Source organism: Lolium rigidum, chromosome 7 (genome assembly GCF_022539505.1).
Source record: "Lolium rigidum isolate FL_2022 chromosome 7, APGP_CSIRO_Lrig_0.1, whole genome shotgun sequence".
Classification (NCBI taxonomy): domain Eukaryota; kingdom Viridiplantae; phylum Streptophyta; class Magnoliopsida; order Poales; family Poaceae; genus Lolium; species Lolium rigidum.
The window spans coordinates 6,102,281-6,121,008 of record NC_061514.1 but is presented as its reverse complement, the minus strand read 5'-3'; the positions used below and the strand labels follow the sequence as shown (position 1 = coordinate 6,121,008).

Here is an 18,728-nt window from a genome sequence, read left to right as displayed (position 1 = left end):
GAGGTGCCAGGGATCCACTAAGCGGCCCTAGGAGCTTCCCGGCTCTTCGTGTTGCTTAACCAAAGCCCGTCGGGGGGTTTTGGAGGGTAACAGGTGTACACAACCCGACCAAGCCCAGATGGGCTCAGATCTGGCCCGCCTACCCGCAGCCATGGCCGTCCGCCGCTGGAGTCCGAGGAGCCCTGGCCGCCATCGCCGCCTGCAGCAGTGTCGTAGATGGCCGGAGCGGGCGCCGCCGCCACCATGCCATGCCGGCGACCGAGGAGATCCGCCGCCGCCACCACGCCAAACGGGCTTTGCCCGGCGGCGCCTCCAGCAGCGGCGGCGGGCGGGGAGGAGCACAGTGGAGGGAGGGAAGGCTGCCTCTGGGCTGGGCACCCCGGTGCGGCACGGTGCGCCGCCGCACGGGGGTGGGAGGGGTTAGGTCCCGAGCAGGTATCTAGATAGAACCGAGCAGGTTTTTTTTAATAACGGAGGGACTAATATTAGTCTCCAATCAAATGTTCTCCCTTCCAAAAAATAATCAAGTGAATACACAGCGTCTACCGTTCACCGCCACCCGCCGCCGTCCCGTTTCAAAACGTGACGGACCGCACCTGGCAACCGCTCCCCTCGCCAGCACGCGCCGACCATCCCACCGCCACACGGGACCCACTCGCACACGGACCCACATGTCATTCTCCGACGGAACACCAAAGCCAAATTTGCATGTAAACGCGCACGAATTTCCCCGAAAACATTTCCCCCCAGAAAAGGCGCCTCCAGCCTCCCGCCCAACCCTAGCCCCGCTTCAAATACCGCCGCCCGCTCCGCCCCAATTCCCCCTCCCGTCAGCCACCAAATCCGCCACTCACCGGCCCACATGGCGGCCACGCGCAAGCCCCGATCCCCGGCCGCCGCCGCCGCCGCCGCCGACCACCTCCGCTTCCTCCGCCCCGGCGCCCTCGCCCGCCTCCGCGACGCCAGGCTCCGCCGCGGCCGGCGCGCCGCCTCCCGCCCGGCCCCGCCCTCGCCGTCCCCCTCCCCCCCGCCCGCTCCCGCTCCCGCGGCCGGGCCCTTCCTGCCCTACTACGTGCCCGCGTCGAGGCTCCTCTCCCCGCGGTGCCCGCAGCGGAAGAAGCTCACCGCGGCCAAGGCCGTCACGCTCTTCCCCCCGCCGGCCTCGGACCTGCCCTTCGAGGCCGTTATGGAGTTCCTCAACATCCCCGACATGGTCGTCGCCGCCCACTAGAGGAGGCCCCCCTCGTTCTGTTGTACTAGTTCGCTCGTCTATATACATGTAGATTCGGGGATCTGCTCCTGATCCTGTTCAGTTCATAGTAGTTCCATGTCTTACAGTTATTGTTTGCCTTGTTTGTGTGTACTGTACCGATTTGATGTGAAAAACAAATATAGTACTCCAAATGTAGTATAAAGAAGCATAGTTCTGCAGAAGATTTGTGTAATTGAAAAAAAAAGGGGAAGAGAATTCTCAATTTGTTGTGATTTCTTACTTCGATCTACTCTGTGATTTCTGAATTCAGAATACAATAGGCACATACTATATGCAGTACTAGGGGATATATTCAATTGCTTATCAAATATGATTTCGTTGAGCAATATAGGCTATACCTTTCGGAAATGGTATGGTCCTTGGCTACTCTAGGACAACTTCATTGGGTTTAAATTGCATTTGCAGGAGCCTATTGTTGCTTATGGTTGGTTTCGACAGTTCGTGCAGACAGTATTGGTTAAGAAACACTCTACATCTTTATTTCCTTATAATGTTGCTGCATCTTCTGGTATTGCCCAATAATCGCTGGTTTGTGCCATTGTTGCCCTTTTACTCTCTGTTTTCTGTAATATGTAGGTACAGCTTACCTTGCCATATTTGCTCTGCTCCGACCATATTCAACTGCATCATAATTCAGAATTATCATGTCAGATCTCTATACAAAGGTGATTAACATTACTTGCTGAACATGTTGGATTATATGTGTGTGGTTGTCCTATACCTCTATGACCTGAATCAGCTTACCTTGCCATATTTGCTCTGCTCCGACCATATTCAACTGCATCATCATTCAGAATTATCATGTCTGATCTCTATACAAAGGTGACTAACATCACTTGTTGAACATGTTGGATTATGTCTTGTGTGGTTGTCCTATACCCCTATGACCCGAATCCTTGATATTGTTCCATTATTGTGTTGGTTTAAAGATAAAGAATAGTTCCACAGAAGTTTGTGTAATTGCAAAATATGGGGAAGAGAACTGTCAATTTGTTGTGGTTTCCTGCTATGATCTACTGACCGATTTGTGAAACCAGGATAGTTTGTTCTGGGCTTTCTAATAGGCACACGTATACTGTAATTAGGGAATTCAATTGCTTAATAAATGTGATTTCATTGAACAATGGACAAATCAGCATGTAGGTAACCTCTTAGAAATGGCAAGTTCATTGTCCTTCTACAGTTCAACTTCATTGGGTTTAGATTACATCAATCTTGGCGTGAGTGGTTCAGTAGCTGCCTATTGTTGCTTATGTATGGTTTATTCCAACAGTTCATGCTGATAGTATTGGTTAAGGAACACTCTTACATCTTTATTTCCTCATTATGTTGCTGGACATTGGCATCTTCTGGTATTTGCCGATTATTGCCCTTATAGCCTTCCTTTTCTGTAATATGCATACATTTCATCTTTGCTCAGCTTCAAGCATCTTCAACTGCAATCATCATTCGTAGTTATCATGCTTGATGTCTGAACAAAGTGACCAGTTGGATTATGTTGGATTATGTGGTGTCTGACTGTCCTATATCCTCATGACTCGTATCCTTGATGGTGTTTCATTATTGTGGTCTGACATGTTTTATATCAGACTGGCTGCTGTATTTCTTCACTTAGTTTATTGATTGCACAATTTTCGTGTGGATAGAGGCCAACTAAATTTCACTGCTAGTAATGGCAAATAAGGAGTGATGCTATTTGCCTGTTAATTTTCTTTTGCATCCTACTCAGTTTATAACCAACTAAACTAGTGACCAATTGGTTTTGGAATATTACCAGGTTGAACTACTATTTGTTTTATTGTTCCATTACCGCTTCTTTTGGCTGACATTGATATCCAGCAAGTTCTTTACTTGCTGACTCACGTATTCATTTACCTGTCATTACTAGTCCATTTGATGCCTGCTGCTTGTTGTCAGCAGCCAATTTATAGTCCGGTACACCTGTCTTGGATTGTTGGCAGTTGGCACAATTGCCAAGAAAAATTTGTTTGAGGTGCAAATGTTGCAGACTTGCAGTCAAATACTCCTACAAGCATATGTCTGGTATGACCTGTTTTCACGCCTATCCTGTTTCTGTTACTAATTTCTTTCCATGCTGGACTGCTAATAGCCTATACAACCTCTTATGAGTATGGTACCGATCATGTAGTAATCCCTGCAGTATGAAGATATCAGCATATCAGAATTATCAGTCTGCATATAGCTTCTTAAAAATGTTAGAACAGGGCATGGCATCAAATGGACCTGAGTATGTTTAATATTTGAGCACTCTCACAATGTCTTGTTCTGATGTTGTCAATACTTGGATAGCGTATGTGATTATGCCCTTGAACTAATATTGATGCTATGTGCTCAAAATAAAAATATTGATGTGATGTTCATGCTGAATTCACGGTTCCTAAATTGAATACTGTACTTTTCTATTCATGCATTTCCTTTGCTCTGATGTGTATTTCATGCTTAGCCATTTTGTGCTTGCTCCATTGTCGAACATGACCATTTCGTGCGTTTCTTCTGCCTGATGTCTACATAGAATTCATTGTAATTTTGTTGTCCGCATATCTGCTACTGAACAATATGAAGGCCTAAAGCATGTTTGGTGGTATCGCATGTGTAGTTTGCATTTTAGTTCCAAAATTACACTTGGTCACCTAGAGAATGTCCCACCTTCATTTGTTTGGTGATCACATCTCATCAAATCCTCTAACGTCTTAGTGTTCTTATTACCCTGGAATCCTGGAAACCTAAGCATGTGTTCTCAAAGAAGCTTCATGGCAGATCGGGTTGTTTTATATAGCAAGTGATCCTGCGTCCTGGAACCAACAATAGTGGGGAAAACAGTGTAGTAATCAGCAATTTGGTATTATCCTCATGAAGGCAATATATTTTCTCAGCCAAGTAGTCCTTGCAAATTTACCATTGTCGGGTGTACTTAGCTAATTCGACTGAAAATAGCTTGCTTAACTAAATGTGCTATAGAATTAGCCTGAGGATGAGAACCGCTTCAGCAATCCACGTCAATAGTGACTGTGTAATGCATGTTTGTTCTTTTGTATGATTACTATGCATTTGTTTTCGCCCTTGGAACATGTCTTGATCCCTTCACCAGAACCAATTTCAGTCATGCAGTTGAACTCGTGTAAGAGGAGAAATCAGATGAGCTCTTTAGCTTGCATTTTTTCCACTTGTCGTTGCAACAGTTCCAGTCTATAGTTCCGCAACATCAGTGGCATATTGGCCACGAAGAAAAAAAAACACCATTGGCCTGAAAAATATACCGTTAGAACTGATGAGCAAGTCTCTTTAATGTTTTTAACTCTTGAGTTGTTGATGCCCTGATGATGTCTTACTTAAGTCAACATTGCATGCAGGGGCAAGATCTCGCTTACCTTTTCCCCTGAGCAATATTACCAACTAAGCAAGATGTGCGGGTGCAATGTATTTGGTCAATCAGAGGTGCCAGAAAAATCATGCGTGTAATTCTAGAGGTGAGAAGAAAACTCAGACGCGTTTCTTTTCTTCACAGGTTAAAGCTAAGCAGAATGGGTCCAATATTATCGCAATACACAAAACCTACTGGATGTCATTGTTAACACACTACTGTTTCGCTCGTATTGTAGGGTTTGGTTCTCGATCGTGTGTTCATGTGTTCGGACACACAACGGGAGTTAATGCACTCGGACAGTAAAGGACACGTGCCCGTTCTCTGGTTGAGCAGTGCCGTAGTACCCTAGATCGGTGGGAGATTGCAATAAAGAGTTCTGGACATGGTCAAAGTGGTGAAATTAAAATGGCGAGATCTACACGAATGTTCCAGAATGGAGCAGCCAGCTGCCCAAGCTACACGGCTCATCCTACTACGTGCCCTCCGGGACAAACAAGAGCCGTCCATATCCATACTCCGTAGCGCAAGCTCCGGGCCCACATGCCTGTGACGTGCCCCCTCTGCGCAGCCGATCCGAGAAACCCCATCCATCTTCGTTTTCTCGTTTTGCCGAAAGAAAAGAGAAAACCCATCCCTTCCGTCCACACATTTCCGGCAGGGGGAAAACGAGGGAAAGAAATCATGATGAGGCAATAACAAGTATAAACTTGCCGGAAATTTCTTCGCCCCACATAAATCGCACGCACACTGGGGGAAAGGCACTATCCCTTTCGATCGAGCGTGTGTGTACAGACAGTACGGCTGCGCGTTTCGATGCGAGTTTTTAGAGGCCAGGAAAAACAAAGAAGAAGGTCAGCTTTTGGTGTAGGGGCGCGGGGAGGGAGAAGGAGGGATCAGGGGAGGTGGGGGCCGGGGCCAAGCGGGAGCTTCTGCCTCCGGCACGGCAATGGAGATGGCTCTCCGGGCGCAGACCCCGCTCTGCTCCCGGAGCCGCCCGGTGCTCGTCCTGCGCCCCGCCACCGCCGCCGCCGCTACCGGCGTCGCGCAGGTGCGTGTTCTCTTCGTCACTTGGAGCTATTTCGTCCCTGCTGCAGTTTTGCGTTTTTCATTTTGGCCCCATTTTGGCCTGGACAAGTTCGATTGGTGGGCAGGGTACGCCTGCGTGTCTGTCTCGCAGAGTTGTTGTGCCATTGCCTATGTGCGAACTTCTGTTCCAGTTTGTCAAATGTTGGGGTGTTTGTTTCCTGTGTATCTTCAGTGGACTTTATGATTCTTTTGCTCCCCTCTCAAGCAATCTGTTGGTTTGGCCAGTTTGATAGTTTGCAATCACGGGATAAGTTCTTGGATTATTTGGGTGCTACGGGTGAATAATTAGTTCAGTAATAAAAATGTGCTGCTCCGTATTACATTCAGGCAAGTGATCTACTCACACTTCTCTGTTCTTGTTCCAGTCCATCGTAAAGTGCAGCAGATTTTCAAGAGCCAGGCTTGTTCGATGCATGGTAGCCAGTTCAGGTTCGGGATTTGATTTTGTTAAAAGCCAGTCTCTGAGTTCTTTGGCCATACTGCTTAGCTCATGTTCTCGTAACATTGCGTTGTTCAGATTACCCTAAGAGGAGTCCAACGAGATCATCAGCTCCCAAGTCCAAAGGCACTGCCTCTAGAGGATATGCTCCAGGACCTGCCGCTGAATCCAGCACGGAGAAGATTGAGCAGAGTAGCGCCGATGAAGGTGATCTTGGCACAAGCAATGGGACGCTCACTAGTGAAGCAACAGAACAGGAAAGTACTCCAGTTGAAGAATCTAGTGTGGACTTGTCAGAAAATGTTTCTACTAGTGCGGAGCTGGAGGGAGTGAATGAGGCTGAGGCTGAAGAAGAGCCTGACCAGAAGCAGTCTCCAGCATTGCCTTCCACCTCCATGGATGCCGAGTCAATTGACAGAGAACTTGAGGAGTACCGTGGCAAAATAAGTGCGCTGGTGGGTTCATCGCTTGGTAGCACTCAAGGACACAACCAATCCGTTATTGGTGTTCATGAACAAGACGAACAGGTAATTAGTTCCAGTGAGCAAGACACATCAGTCGACGATGTTCCTGAACAAAGCCAGTCAGTTGTTGATGTCATTGAAGAAGATCCAACGAAGCAAACTACCATAGTTAGTGAAAAGGATATTTCTGAAGAAGAAGTTGAGCAGATAGCCAGCAAGCATCTCGAGCCTAGAGAATTTCTTTTATCAGAAGATGAAGCCGGGGCTAGTAAAGATGACAATGAAGAGCCTTTGGTTGCTGGTGATGAACTGAGGATAGCAGAAGATGAGGAACAGCATGAACCAGAGATGCAAGAACAGGTACAGGAGGATGTTGATCCTCAAGCAATAAAGCGGAGGCTTGAAAAGCTTGCATATGAAACGTATTCGATCGGGAACAACTGTTTTGTTTTTCCTGAAGTGGTGAAAGCTGATTCAGTTATTGAGCTTTACTTAAATCGTAGCATCTCTGCCTTAGCAAGCCAGCCTGATATTCTTATCAAAGGGGCATTCAATGGTTGGAGATGGAACCCTTTTACTGAAAAATTACATAAAAGTGAACTAACAGGGGATTGGTGGTGTTGTAAGCTCTACATACCCAAGCAGGCATACAGATTAGACTTTGTGTTCTTTAATGGTGACACCGTATATGAAAACAACAATTATAATGATTTCGTCCTGCAAATAAAAAGTGACATTGATGAACACTCATTTGAGGACTTCCTGCTTGAAGAAAAGCAAATGGAACTTGAAAGGCTTGCCGCAGAAGAAGCTGAAAGGGAAAGACAAGCTGAGGAAGAGCGCCGGAAGGAGGAAGAAAGGGCCAAAGTGGAGGCTGACAGGGAACAAGCAAAGGCTGAGGTTGAGATGATGAGGAATAGATTGGAGCATGTGTTGGGTTCAGCCAGCAGATACGCCGATAATCTATGGTATATAGAGCCTAACACATACAAAGGAGGGGATAGGGTCAGATTATACTATAATCGAACCTCGAGACCACTAATGCATACAAATGAGATATGGTTGCATGGGGGTTACAACAACTGGATTGATGGGCCCTCTATTGCTGAAAGACTAGTCAAATCTGAAGAAAAGGATGGTGATTGGTGGTATGCAACTGGTATGTTAATTCACACATCTCATCTCTTAGGAGTTAGGATTCATATTGTCATAACGCTGCCATTTTATTATGGTGTCGACATAAAAGAAGCAATTCTGACGAGTAAAACAAACTAAAAGCTTTCTGAATTTGATGCATCTTTCATGAGTGAATTTCGTCGTTGCCGGGTGAATGGCGTTCTGATGATGAGCATTCTGGTAGATGGCAACGGGCTTTGCTCCGTAGCCATGTGGGATTAGCAGAGCGTGCGGCTGCAGTGGAACCCGACCTCCAGTAGCCGTGGGCTCGTGCATGCCCATGCAAGCTCCTTCTTCCCTGCCCCCGCTCATTCCAACCCGGATGCCATCTCACCTCTCTTGGATCCCACATCGGTTTAGCTTAGTCCACGTTGTAGTGTGTGGCTCTGGTTCGTCGTTGCCGGATCACCGGTGTTCTGGTGAACGTTCTGATGATGGGCGTTCAGGTAGATGGCAACTGGCATTTGCCGTGCAGAAGATTCACGGGTGGAGTATATATTTGCTTAAATTTGAATACACATCATTTTTTCTCTCCCGTTTCAACCCACGGGCAAACGTGCGTGTCTAAAGAAAAGGATGGTGATTGGTGCTATGCAACTGGAATGTTAATTCACACATTCCATCTCTTAGGAGTTAGGATTCACATTGTCATAATGCTGCCATTTAATTATGTATCGACATAAAATAAGCATGGTAATTCAGGCATTGTGTATGCCTCTAAATTACACATTGACGTTTCTCTCGTAAAATATGTGTTCACTCCTGAATGAGTTTGAAGATCTGATACCATGTATTTGTTTACTTTCTCCTTTTTCTTTTCATACATATAGCTTACACTTGACTTTACTCCCTGTATAGTTACTTTACCTGAAAGTGCATTGGTGTTGGACTGGGTTTTTGCTGATGGACCTCCTGGGAATGCAAGGAAGTATGATAACAATGAAAAACAAGATTTCCATGCTGCCGTTGCAAAGAGCATATCTGATAATTTATTTTGGGTTGAAGAAGAAAATAGGATATTTGAAAGGCTTCAGCAAGACAGGAAAGAAAGGGAGGATGCTGGTCGGAGAAGGGTTAGTTCAAGAGAATCAATGCATATAATCTAGGAGGCTATGAGTATTATACTATCTATACTTGATTACACATTAAACCAAAAATATTATTTCTCTTCTGTTTTGACATTTACCTTTTGTTTGGTTGCAATAGGCTGAGATAACTGCAAGGATGAAAGCTCAGACAAAGGAGAAGACTATGAGAGAGTTTCTTCTCTCACAGAAACACATTGTCTATACTGAGCCACTTGAAGTACGTGCAGGAACCACCGTGGATGTTCTGTACAATCCTTCTAACACAGTGCTGAATGGAAGTCCAGAAGTTTGGTTCAGATGTTCATTTAACCGTTGGACTCATCCAAGTGGTCCTTTGCCACCACAGAAGATGGTGAATGCAGAAAATGGCTCACACTTACAAGCCACAGGTTTGGATCCTTGTCAGTGACCTTTTCTTGAAGCATTTTTCATGTTAATACAATATCAAGTACCACTAGATCCACCCCCTAGATATTTTCATCCAAAGCTACTTGCCGGATTTGTATCATCCGATGATGATTTCTACATTTATAATGTATATGCTCCTATAAATCTGTCTGTACTTCTTTTCAGAAGAGCTCAAAATAGTGAAATACTACTTTCTCCGTATACTAGAAAAAATCTCATAAGATGCAAATGCTGATAACAGAAAAACAGAGCCTCTTCAAACTTACCAAATTATGTGGAACTCAATCCTACTTCCTTTCATGACTTATTTTTGGACCATTGTTTTGGCTGTTGCTGGTATTTATGATTGTAGCTCAGTTGGTGCTTTCAACTAGCCTGTACATAAATTTTGTATTATGAGGGGGTGTTTCTCCTTTTGCATCTCTTTTGATTGATCTGTCTGTTTTCCAGTTAGGGTTCCTATGGATGCATACATGATGGACTTTGTTTTCTCTGAGTCGGAAGAAGGTGGAACATATGACAACCGAAATGGGATGGACTACCATATTCCTGTCTCTGATTCCATGGGGAAGGAACCACCTATGCATATTGTGCACATTGCAGTAGAAATGGCTCCTATTGCAAAGGTAAATGTTTCTTACAATGTTCTTTTGGTACACAAAATGATGACATGCTGAAAAATGACCAATGTTGTAACAGGTTGGGGGTCTTGGCGATGTTGTTACTAGTCTTTCACGAGCTATTCAAGATTTAGGCCACAAGGTTGAGGTCATTATTCCAAAGTATGACTGTTTAAACCTAAGCAATGTAAGTTGTACACTGCACTTTATCCTGGTGTCTTTATTTTTCTTGCTTTTTTTGGTCTTATTGTGGCCTGTTAGTGAATTATACTAGTATAATAGCACACAATTATTCTGTGGCGCTATGTGTGTATGTCATTCGCATAATTGCAGTCTAGATTCTGGAGTCCCAAAGCTTCCCAGAAACTGAATTGTGCAGATAATGAAGCAACTGTTAGTAACTCAATGGGTGGTTATAAATCTCAACATGTTCTAGAATTTGCGCTTTCTTTGCGTAGAGCACTGAAGCACCGCTCTCAGAAACAAGTTGTATTTTTCTCTATTTTATAATTGCATGTAGCAGTATTTAATTGTACTACTACCTCTGTCCATAAAAGGATGTCACAATTTTGTCTAAATTTAGATGCATCTAGACACTCTTTAGTGTATGGATACTTCCGAATTTAGACAATTCTCCGACATCCTTTTATGGACGGAGGGAGTACTATATTTGTCTTTGTTCATAGTGTTTTATGTGCTTGCTTGATCGGTGGGATGGCGTTTATCAGTATAGTTGTTTTTTCTTATTGAGTTGCCTTTCTTTTCGTGCAGGTGAAGGATTTACATTGCCGTCAAAGTTTTACTTGGAGTGGAACAGAGATAAAAGTATGGTTTGGAAAGGTTGAAGGCATCTCTGTTTATTTCTTGGAACCACAGAATGGGTATGCTTATACTCCACATTTGACCGATATAAACTATTTATCAGTTTTTATTGCATGCATTGTCTTTTTTCCTTTTATACACTTGGTTTTGTAGATTTCATATTCCACTTTGTTGATGAACCCTTTATTTACATTTTAAGACCTGATGGATAGTGGATAGATCGTAGAAATCTTACAGAAAATTACTTCTTGTAAATGCTAGCAGCACAGAAATTTTGAAACTGTTATCTTTCAAGAACTAGCATTTTTTACTAGAGCCACAACTAACCAGATGAAGAACTTCCTATGAAGAACCTCCATTTTAGTTAAGTTGTTTGATTGGTTCCCTGCATTTTTTGTTTCGTTTTATTGCTTCTTTACTTTTTATTTCAATGAGTTGAGCGTGGCTTGAGTTGGCATCCAACTTCTAGATAGGATGTTATTATATTTTTCATCTTCTGTTCGAACTAAATTGTTATGCTAGTACACAGGTAGACGAGATGTATAGAGGCTTCAGGCAAAGCAGACATGTTTATTTTTGTTACTGAATGAATGGAATTTCATCGATGTGGAAAAACAAGAGGACTGTTTTGACATTTTTTTCTTGTTGCAGGATGTTTTGGGTTGGATGTGTCTATGGAAAGAACGATGAAAGCAGATTTGGCTTCTTCTGTCACTCTGCTCTGGAGTTTCTTTTCCAGAGTGGTTCTTCTCCAGTAAGTACAAGCTATGTCCCATGTCATTATCTTTTATCTACTTGTGTAGGTCTTTTCCTGAGGTCTTTTGCTCTTTTCTCATGCTGGTTATGCATTAGAGGCAATGTATTATGTGATCTCATCTTATATTAGTGTTGGAGTAATCTTTCTGTATTTTTCTCATCGCCAATTTATTCCAAGAACCAGCGTCTTTTTGTTAGAACTGTGCAGTATATCATCAATCGACAATTTCATTTTGTTACTTTGTTGCTAGTATTTCCACATCTCAACTTCTCATACAGCTCGTGTTGTCATCCTAATAGGATATCATACATTGTCATGATTGGTCAAGTGCTCCAGTTGCTTGGCTGTACAAGCAACAGTATGTTCATAACGGGTTGCCAAATGGCCGGGTTGTATTTACTATCCACAATCTTGAATTTGGCGCAAATCAAATTGGTAAAGCAATGGCACACTGTGATAAAGCTACAACTGTGAGTATCTGTGTCTTGCTTTATGCCTGTCATAAAGCAGATCCTTCAACCTACTCCTAAATTTTATTTCTTATCTGTTTTATACTGTTTTGGCCACCTTATGCAGGTTTCAGACACATATTCAAAGGAAGTGTCTGGGCATGGTTCTATTGCTCCTCACTATTTTAAATTCCATGGCATCCGTAATGGAATTGATTCTGATATTTGGGATCCATATAATGATAACTTCATCCCGGTACAGTAACGATCATCGGTTATATTCATCATATTCCATAACCATGCATTTTATCAATTTGGATTCTGTAAAATGTGGGAGTCTTAGTACTGTCGTTGATGTTGTCAGCTCAACCTTTTGTGTCATTCTATTTCAGGTTTATTATACTTCTGAGAATGTTGTTGAAGGTAAGAGTTCTGCAAAAAGGGCATTGCAGGGGAAGCTTGGATTACATCAAACTGACGCCCCTCTGGTTGGAATCATTAGTCGGCTTACAGCCCAGAAGGGAATTCACCTTATCAAACATGCAATTTATCGAACTCTTGAGCGCAATGGACAGGTCTTATATTTGGCTTATAGATAACACATATGTTCAACTGCAAGCTTGCTATGCGTTCTTTTTTGGCATTTAACTTTGCCCAACTTTTCAAAACTAAAGCACATTGTCTTTCTTCAACAGGTGGTTTTACTAGGCTCAGCTCCAGATCCTCGCATACAAAGTGACTTCATCAACTTAGCTAAAAAACTTCATGGTGAATTTGATGGCCGCGTGAAGCTTTGTTTAACTTATGACGAGCCATTGTCACATTTGGTTAGTCTCAGATTTTCTTTCAGTAGCCACATACATTAGAACTGGCTTATCTGTGCTAAATAGAATTGATGCTCCTGGTGTAGATATATGCTGGCGCCGACTTCATTCTTGTCCCTTCCATTTTCGAACCTTGCGGTTTAACACAGCTTACTGCTATGCGATATGGATCCATCCCAATTGTTCGGAAAACTGGAGGTATTTTTATATCTTGACATCTCGATGGCATTGCATTTTATTGAATTGGTAGTTAGCAGTAAAAGACATGCCGTACATTATGTGCAGGCCTGTATGACACTGTTTTTGACGTCGACGATGATAAGGACCGGGCCCACGAGCAAGGCCTTGAGCCAAACGGATTCAGTTTTGAAGGAGCTGACAGCAATGGTGTAGATTACGCTCTGGACAGGCAAGTATAACCCATCACTCTGCTTTAGGGAAAATGTATAGCCCATCAGAATTGCACGCACTGTAATGGCACACATGGTGTTATTTATCCCCTCTCCATTTCAGGGCGATCACCACGTGGTACGACGCTCGCGATTGGTTCAACTCCCTCTGCAAGAGGGTAATGGAGCAAGATTGGTCCTGGAACCGGCCTGCTCTGGACTATATGGAACTGTACCATTCCGCCCGCAAGAACTGAGACTTTTGCTGACAGCAAATGTTTAAGTTCTGGGAGTGGGTTTGCCAGGTTCCAGTGACATGCCAGTGTCTCGCTGTATATGCCGTTCCCCGGAAGCCATTCTTTCGGTTTATATGGGGTTCAGAAGAAATATACCGACTTCTACTTCTCCGGCATCTGCAAGACACTCAAGCACGAGCTCTTCACTATATTCAGCGATCACGATACCATAATCATGTGCCACACGATGTCAAATGCGGCACATGGGAAGCTCATTCTGGCCATAGTCTACAGGTTTCGTGACTGTTGCAAATATGTTCCATCTTACGGTTCTATAGTCCTTCATGTGTACATATTGTGTAAGCTGACGGTTAGCTTCTTAGGGTCGATGCTCCATGTAGTTGGTTTTCTGCCTCATTTGAATAATAAAGTGCCTATCAAATGGTATATCACGTTGATATCTCAAACTCGACCATTGTGAATGTAACTTCTCTCATATTTTCTTTTGACATCTCAAAGACATACTACCACCATGATGTGAAAGATATCCTTCAGATCAAGTTACCCCAGAGGCAGACGGATGATTTTGTTGCTTGGCACTTCGAAAACGCAGGTGTGTTCACCGTGAAAAGTGCATATCCGCTGGCTATGCAGCCAAAGTCACAAGCTCTCGGTTGTGGTTGTGGTCAAAGCAGTGCCAAACCAGATGGCGAAAGGAGCATATGGAACCACGTTTGGAAGACGCGGATACCTAAGGTGTGGATTGGATTTTTGCGTGGTGCTTAGAGCATCTCCACTCGTCCCCCGACGAGGTCCCCGGCGAGCCTTTTTTTTCCATCCGGACGGCGTAATTCGGCCCAGTCGCGCCCCCGGTTTCTCGTTTTCGTCCGGAATTGGGCCTAAATTCATCCGGCGATCCCACGCCATCCCCGGCCCCCCGGGGAGCGCTCGGGACTCCGGACGAAACGAAAGCGCGGGAAATATCGAGGAAACTTCCCGCGCGTCCGGTGGCCCCAACTTGTCGGCGAGAGAAACCGATCGTCGTCCTCATCGCATCGTCTTCCGCGCGCCGTAAAAGCCTGCCGCCGGTCTGCATTCGCCGGCCACGCGGCGAGTTAATGTCGTCGTCTTCCGCGCACGCATCGTCTTCCGCGCGCACTAAAGGCTGCCGCTGGTCAGCTCGCCGCGGACGCGTCGCACTCCACGCGGCATTAATCCCCCGCGCCAGCCGCACCTATATACGCCGCTCCGCTCGCCGCGAGGCGTACCTCGTGCTCCACTCTCCCTCCACTCTCCCTCCACTCTCCCTCCACTCTCCGACGATGGCGTTCTCCGACGACGACGGCGCAGCCAACAACGGCTTCCCCCGCCGCTCGCTCCACGCGTGGGAGGGGCACCTCCTCCACCAGGCGGGGTACCCCTGCCCGCCGGACACGAGGCCTCCCGGCGGTGGGTGGCGGCTAAGTCGTGGCGGCGTACCAATCCCGCCGCCGCCTCGGGCCAACTCCTCGACGTCGCCATCGAGGAGGCGCGGATGACCTTGACGGATGAGGAGCGCGCCGAGCCACGCCACCACCCCGACAACTACACGGCGTGGAACTCGTACTTCCTGCGGCGGTGGGAGCGGGAGCTCGCCTCGTACGACGGCCCGCCGCCTCCGCCTCCGCGCAACAACGCCGTGGGCCGCCGACGTTGGTGGAGCGCGCCGGGCCGGACACTCGAGGCCGTCGTCGAACACATCGAGGGCGGCAACTTCCCGGTGCTCACGATGCCCCCTCCATCGAGGGCATCGGCGAGCCGCCGCCGGGGAAACGTCTGGCAGCCACGGCGCATGGCTGCCAGCTCGTCGTCTTCCGGATCGGCGCCGAGGTCATCCTTGGCGCCGGTGAAGAGGAGGAGACGACGTCGCCTTCGACGCCGGTGCGCGTCAAGAAGGAGCCGGCGTCTCCGCCGCCGACCAGAGGGCGCAGCAGCGGCGCCCTCGTCATCCACGACCAGCCTTCCGCGCCGCAGAGCGGCCGGAAGAGGATGAAGAAAGAGGCCGCCGCAAACCTGCTCGCCGAGGAGGAGGCGAAGCACGCGGAGGACGCCGCGATGGCGGAGGCGATCGCCAGGTCGCTGAAGGACATGGAGGAGGAGAAGCGCGCGGACGACGCCGCACTGGACTGGGCCGGCGCGACCGGGAGCGCCGGAGGCGGAGCAGCAGCGGCGGCTGCCGGACCCGGCCGCCGCACGCCAACTCGCCGCCCGCGCCGCTCCAACCGCCAACGACGATGTCGCGCGCTACCGCCGTCCTCGCGACACCTCCATCCGGCGTCGCTGTCCCCGTCGTCGACCTCGAGTCCTCCGACGACGAATGGTACAAGCCATCCCCGGGGTGGGGAGACGCCGACCAGGGCAGCAGCAGCCAGGCCGCGCAGCCGAAGGTCAACGACGACGGCGGCAACTACACGGTGTTCTACCGCCATTTCGGCATGTAGAGCGCCGTGTTTTAAAATTAGCATTTGAATTCCCCTAGCCGAATTCGAAATATAGTCGAATTCGGCCTCTATGTATGAACTCCGCCCGTTATGTAATAAATATCATTAAATTTAGTCTATATTCACCCGTTTTTAGCCGTAGTTTGTCAAGTTTCTGTTTTTTAAATTCGCCTCGTCGACTTCGCCTGGGCACGCGGCTGGGAAACTACTACTCCCCACGCCAAATCTTCCTCCAATCCGGACGAAAATTTGGGGATGCTCTTAGCCACTGACTCATTGGCTGTCACCGGAAGCCTGCATCGCCGCATACCTAGGCCCAACATCCATAATCTGCAATACAAAGATCGAAGATGCCCACCAATCCACCATATCATGGTGTAATTAATATCTTTGCGATATTAACATATTCTCTTTACCGAAAAAATAGCATGGTGCTCTGTACCCTGGCTCAAGCCCTCTGCGATGGTATGCGTCAAGTGTGGGATTTGCCCACGGAGGATGCATTCAGAATTTCAGATACACTGGTTGGAACGGCTTCCTTTTCCTGCTTGATGGCTGTCAATACGGACATGGGGGTTAAGCTGCTGGTGCTACCTGGCATCATCGGAGTGATGGCAATGCCTCCATTACTGTGTCCGTGCCGTTTCTTCAGAACTAGGAGTATGTTGTATCAATTAGGCCGGTAGTGCCAGAACCTGATAGGAAATGGAGGTCATCTGTGGTGCCACTCAGGGCAGCTGACCCGGCGAAGCACCATCAAACTCTCCAACCAGTCTACGGGGCTTGCCCTTGGAAACTAACAGGCGGGTTGTGTACGAATGAAACCACGGGGGTAGTGCTGTGCACGAATGAAACCTTGCACAGGACCTATCGAGGTTTTTGTTAATACTAGCACAACTCGTGTGTTGCTACCGATAGACCAATTGTTTGACACATACTTTTAGCATCACAATTAGAGTTCGTCATTATTGAACTCAACTAAAGCAGGTAATTCTCACACATTCAAATTAAAACATGTTTAGTATCTAGCTATTTAGTTCACCGTGGTCAAAACTCTCTCATTTTCTTTTGAGAAAGGAATCTGTCGATTCTTCAAAATAGAGAACATAGAAGAATTCGTTCCACCGTGTAGTCACCATAAATCTATGTTCTTTGTAACGACAGAAAATTGTAGTGGTGTCTTACTAACAAATGGAAAAGAAGAAATTAAAATGGTATCCATGTACTGATGAGGTCTAAGACCCCGATTGTGGCCCGATCTCGCGAATGACCCAAGGAATCAAGGGGGAAAGAGGAGGAAAGGCGGAAGAACGCGAAGAACACGAAGAACACACGAAGATCCACGCACACCAACCCGATACAATCGATGCTTACCCTCACGGCTCGATGGACCGTGCCAATAGAATCCGCCCGGAAGAGACTCGAGGTAGAATTCCGAGAGGAGAGACCGGTGGGGAGGACGAATCAAGGAGTGGGAGAGAGAGTGATAAACACTAGAATCTCACACTACCAAATCCATACATCCACAAGGGTTGCCTTGATTACAGAGGGATGATACCCAAGGGAGACTAAGCTCAAAGTTAGGTTTGAGTTCTAAACAAGTCTGAAAAGTAAAGGAGGGGGTCCAGCTACTTAAATAGGCACACACAGCCAGCAAGGGCGAACAGGTACGCGAATGGATAAGTCAAAGCAGTTTGGTGGGGTATTCCCGTCGGATCCGGTTGGGCGTCCGGTCAGACCGGGCCTGGGACCGGGCTGTCCGGTCAGGGGTCCGGTCTGACCGGGCCTGTGACCGGGCTGTCCGGTCATGGGTCCGGTCGACCGGCCGCCAACCGGGATTCTGCGAAGAGTCCGGTCCTGGGTCCGGTCGTCGTCCGGTCACGAGGGAGTTGGCCCGGTTTGCGCCCGGTTGACCGGGCCTCGTGGCCGGGCGTCCGGTCGTGGGTCCGGTCTGACCGGGCTCTGGACCGGCCAGCGTCCTTCTCTTCCTTGGCGCTCTTCGGGCGACGTCGGCTTCGGCTTCATGTTCATCTCCTCGGTTCCTCTCGCTCCTCTCCTTCCCTTGACCATGATGTCTCGTCCTCTCCGGGGTCTTGGTGCGCCTTGTACCTAATGACACATAGCACGTCGGCATGAGGTAGCAATCCATCCAAAGGGGTATCAAGGTCAAGGGTGGTGAGGAGCGAGTTCACCTTGTCGTGTATCGCTTTGGCTCGAGCCCTTGTCATTGGTCCGCTTGGGGGACTTGTTGGTCTTGGTGAGGAGGTGTCCGAAGGCCACCCCGCATCATCTCCCCCCCCCTTGGGAGAGAGTCGTCCTCGACTCTTGTTCCTCCTCATCTCCATGATAGGGTGAAAGATCCGAGACGTTGAAGGTGTTGCTCACCAAGTACTTTGATGTTGGTATGTCGATGACGTAGGCGTTATTGTTGATGCGCTTGAGGACCTTGAAAGGCCCATCTCCTCTTGGCTTGAGCTTGGAGTTGCGTTCTTGCGGGAACCTTTCTTTCCTTAGGTGGATCCAAACGAGGTCTCCTTCTTCAAACACGCGTTCCTTTTTCTTGGCGTTGAGGCGGTTGGCTTGGCGAAGTACATGCTCTTGTATGGTTGCTCTTGTCTCTTCATGTAGTTTCTTCATGGCGGTGGTGCGCTCGTCGAAGTCCATGTTCGTTCTTTCATGAAGAGGTAGTGGAAGGATGTCGAGTGCCGTTGGAGGTTCGAATCCGTAGACGATCATGAAGGGACTCCTTGACGTTGTGGAGTGCTTGGCTCGATTGTAGGCGAACTCCGCATGGGGTAGGCAATCTTCCCATGACTTCAAATTTGTCTTCAC

General features: G+C 47.2%; 2 protein-coding genes across 2 annotated transcripts; both read left to right on the top strand.

Annotated features, from left to right (window-relative positions):
• Nucleotides 1–862: 862 nt before the first annotated feature.
• LOC124677127 (cadherin-related family member 1-like) lies at nt 863–1,231 on the top strand. Its single transcript, XM_047213126.1, has one exon. It carries the CDS (start codon nt 863–865, stop codon nt 1,229–1,231), a length of 369 nt encoding a protein of 122 aa, XP_047069082.1.
• A 4,354-nt stretch (nt 1,232–5,585) lies between these two features.
• LOC124675994 (soluble starch synthase 3a, chloroplastic/amyloplastic-like) lies at nt 5,586–13,924 on the top strand. The gene is made up of 16 exons (XM_047212081.1): nt 5,586–5,706; nt 6,110–6,173; nt 6,262–7,806; nt 8,682–8,896; nt 9,030–9,300; nt 9,770–9,945; nt 10,019–10,126; nt 10,711–10,820; nt 11,413–11,515; nt 11,818–11,988; nt 12,095–12,223; nt 12,360–12,542; nt 12,663–12,794; nt 12,878–12,989; nt 13,077–13,200; nt 13,305–13,924. Exons 1-16 carry the CDS (start codon nt 5,605–5,607, stop codon nt 13,435–13,437), a joined length of 3,678 nt encoding a protein of 1,225 aa, XP_047068037.1. The 5' UTR covers nt 5,586–5,604; the 3' UTR covers nt 13,438–13,924.
• Nucleotides 13,925–18,728: the final 4,804 nt, after the last annotated feature.

Excerpts from the sequence above, each read along its gene's own strand:
- LOC124677127 (XM_047213126.1), top strand. The coding sequence starts at position 863 with ATGGCGGCCACGCGCAAGCCCCGATCCCCGGCCGCCGCCGCCGCCGCC.
- LOC124675994 (XM_047212081.1), top strand. The coding sequence starts at position 5,605 with ATGGAGATGGCTCTCCGGGCGCAGACCCCGCTCTGCTCCCGGAGCCGC. Across the intron at positions 12,224-12,359 it reads ATAATGATAACTTCATCCCG|GTTTATTATACTTCTGAGAA; the intron begins GTACAGTAACGA and ends ATTCTATTTCAG. Across the intron at positions 12,543-12,662 it reads CTCTTGAGCGCAATGGACAG|GTGGTTTTACTAGGCTCAGC; the intron begins GTCTTATATTTG and ends TTTCTTCAACAG.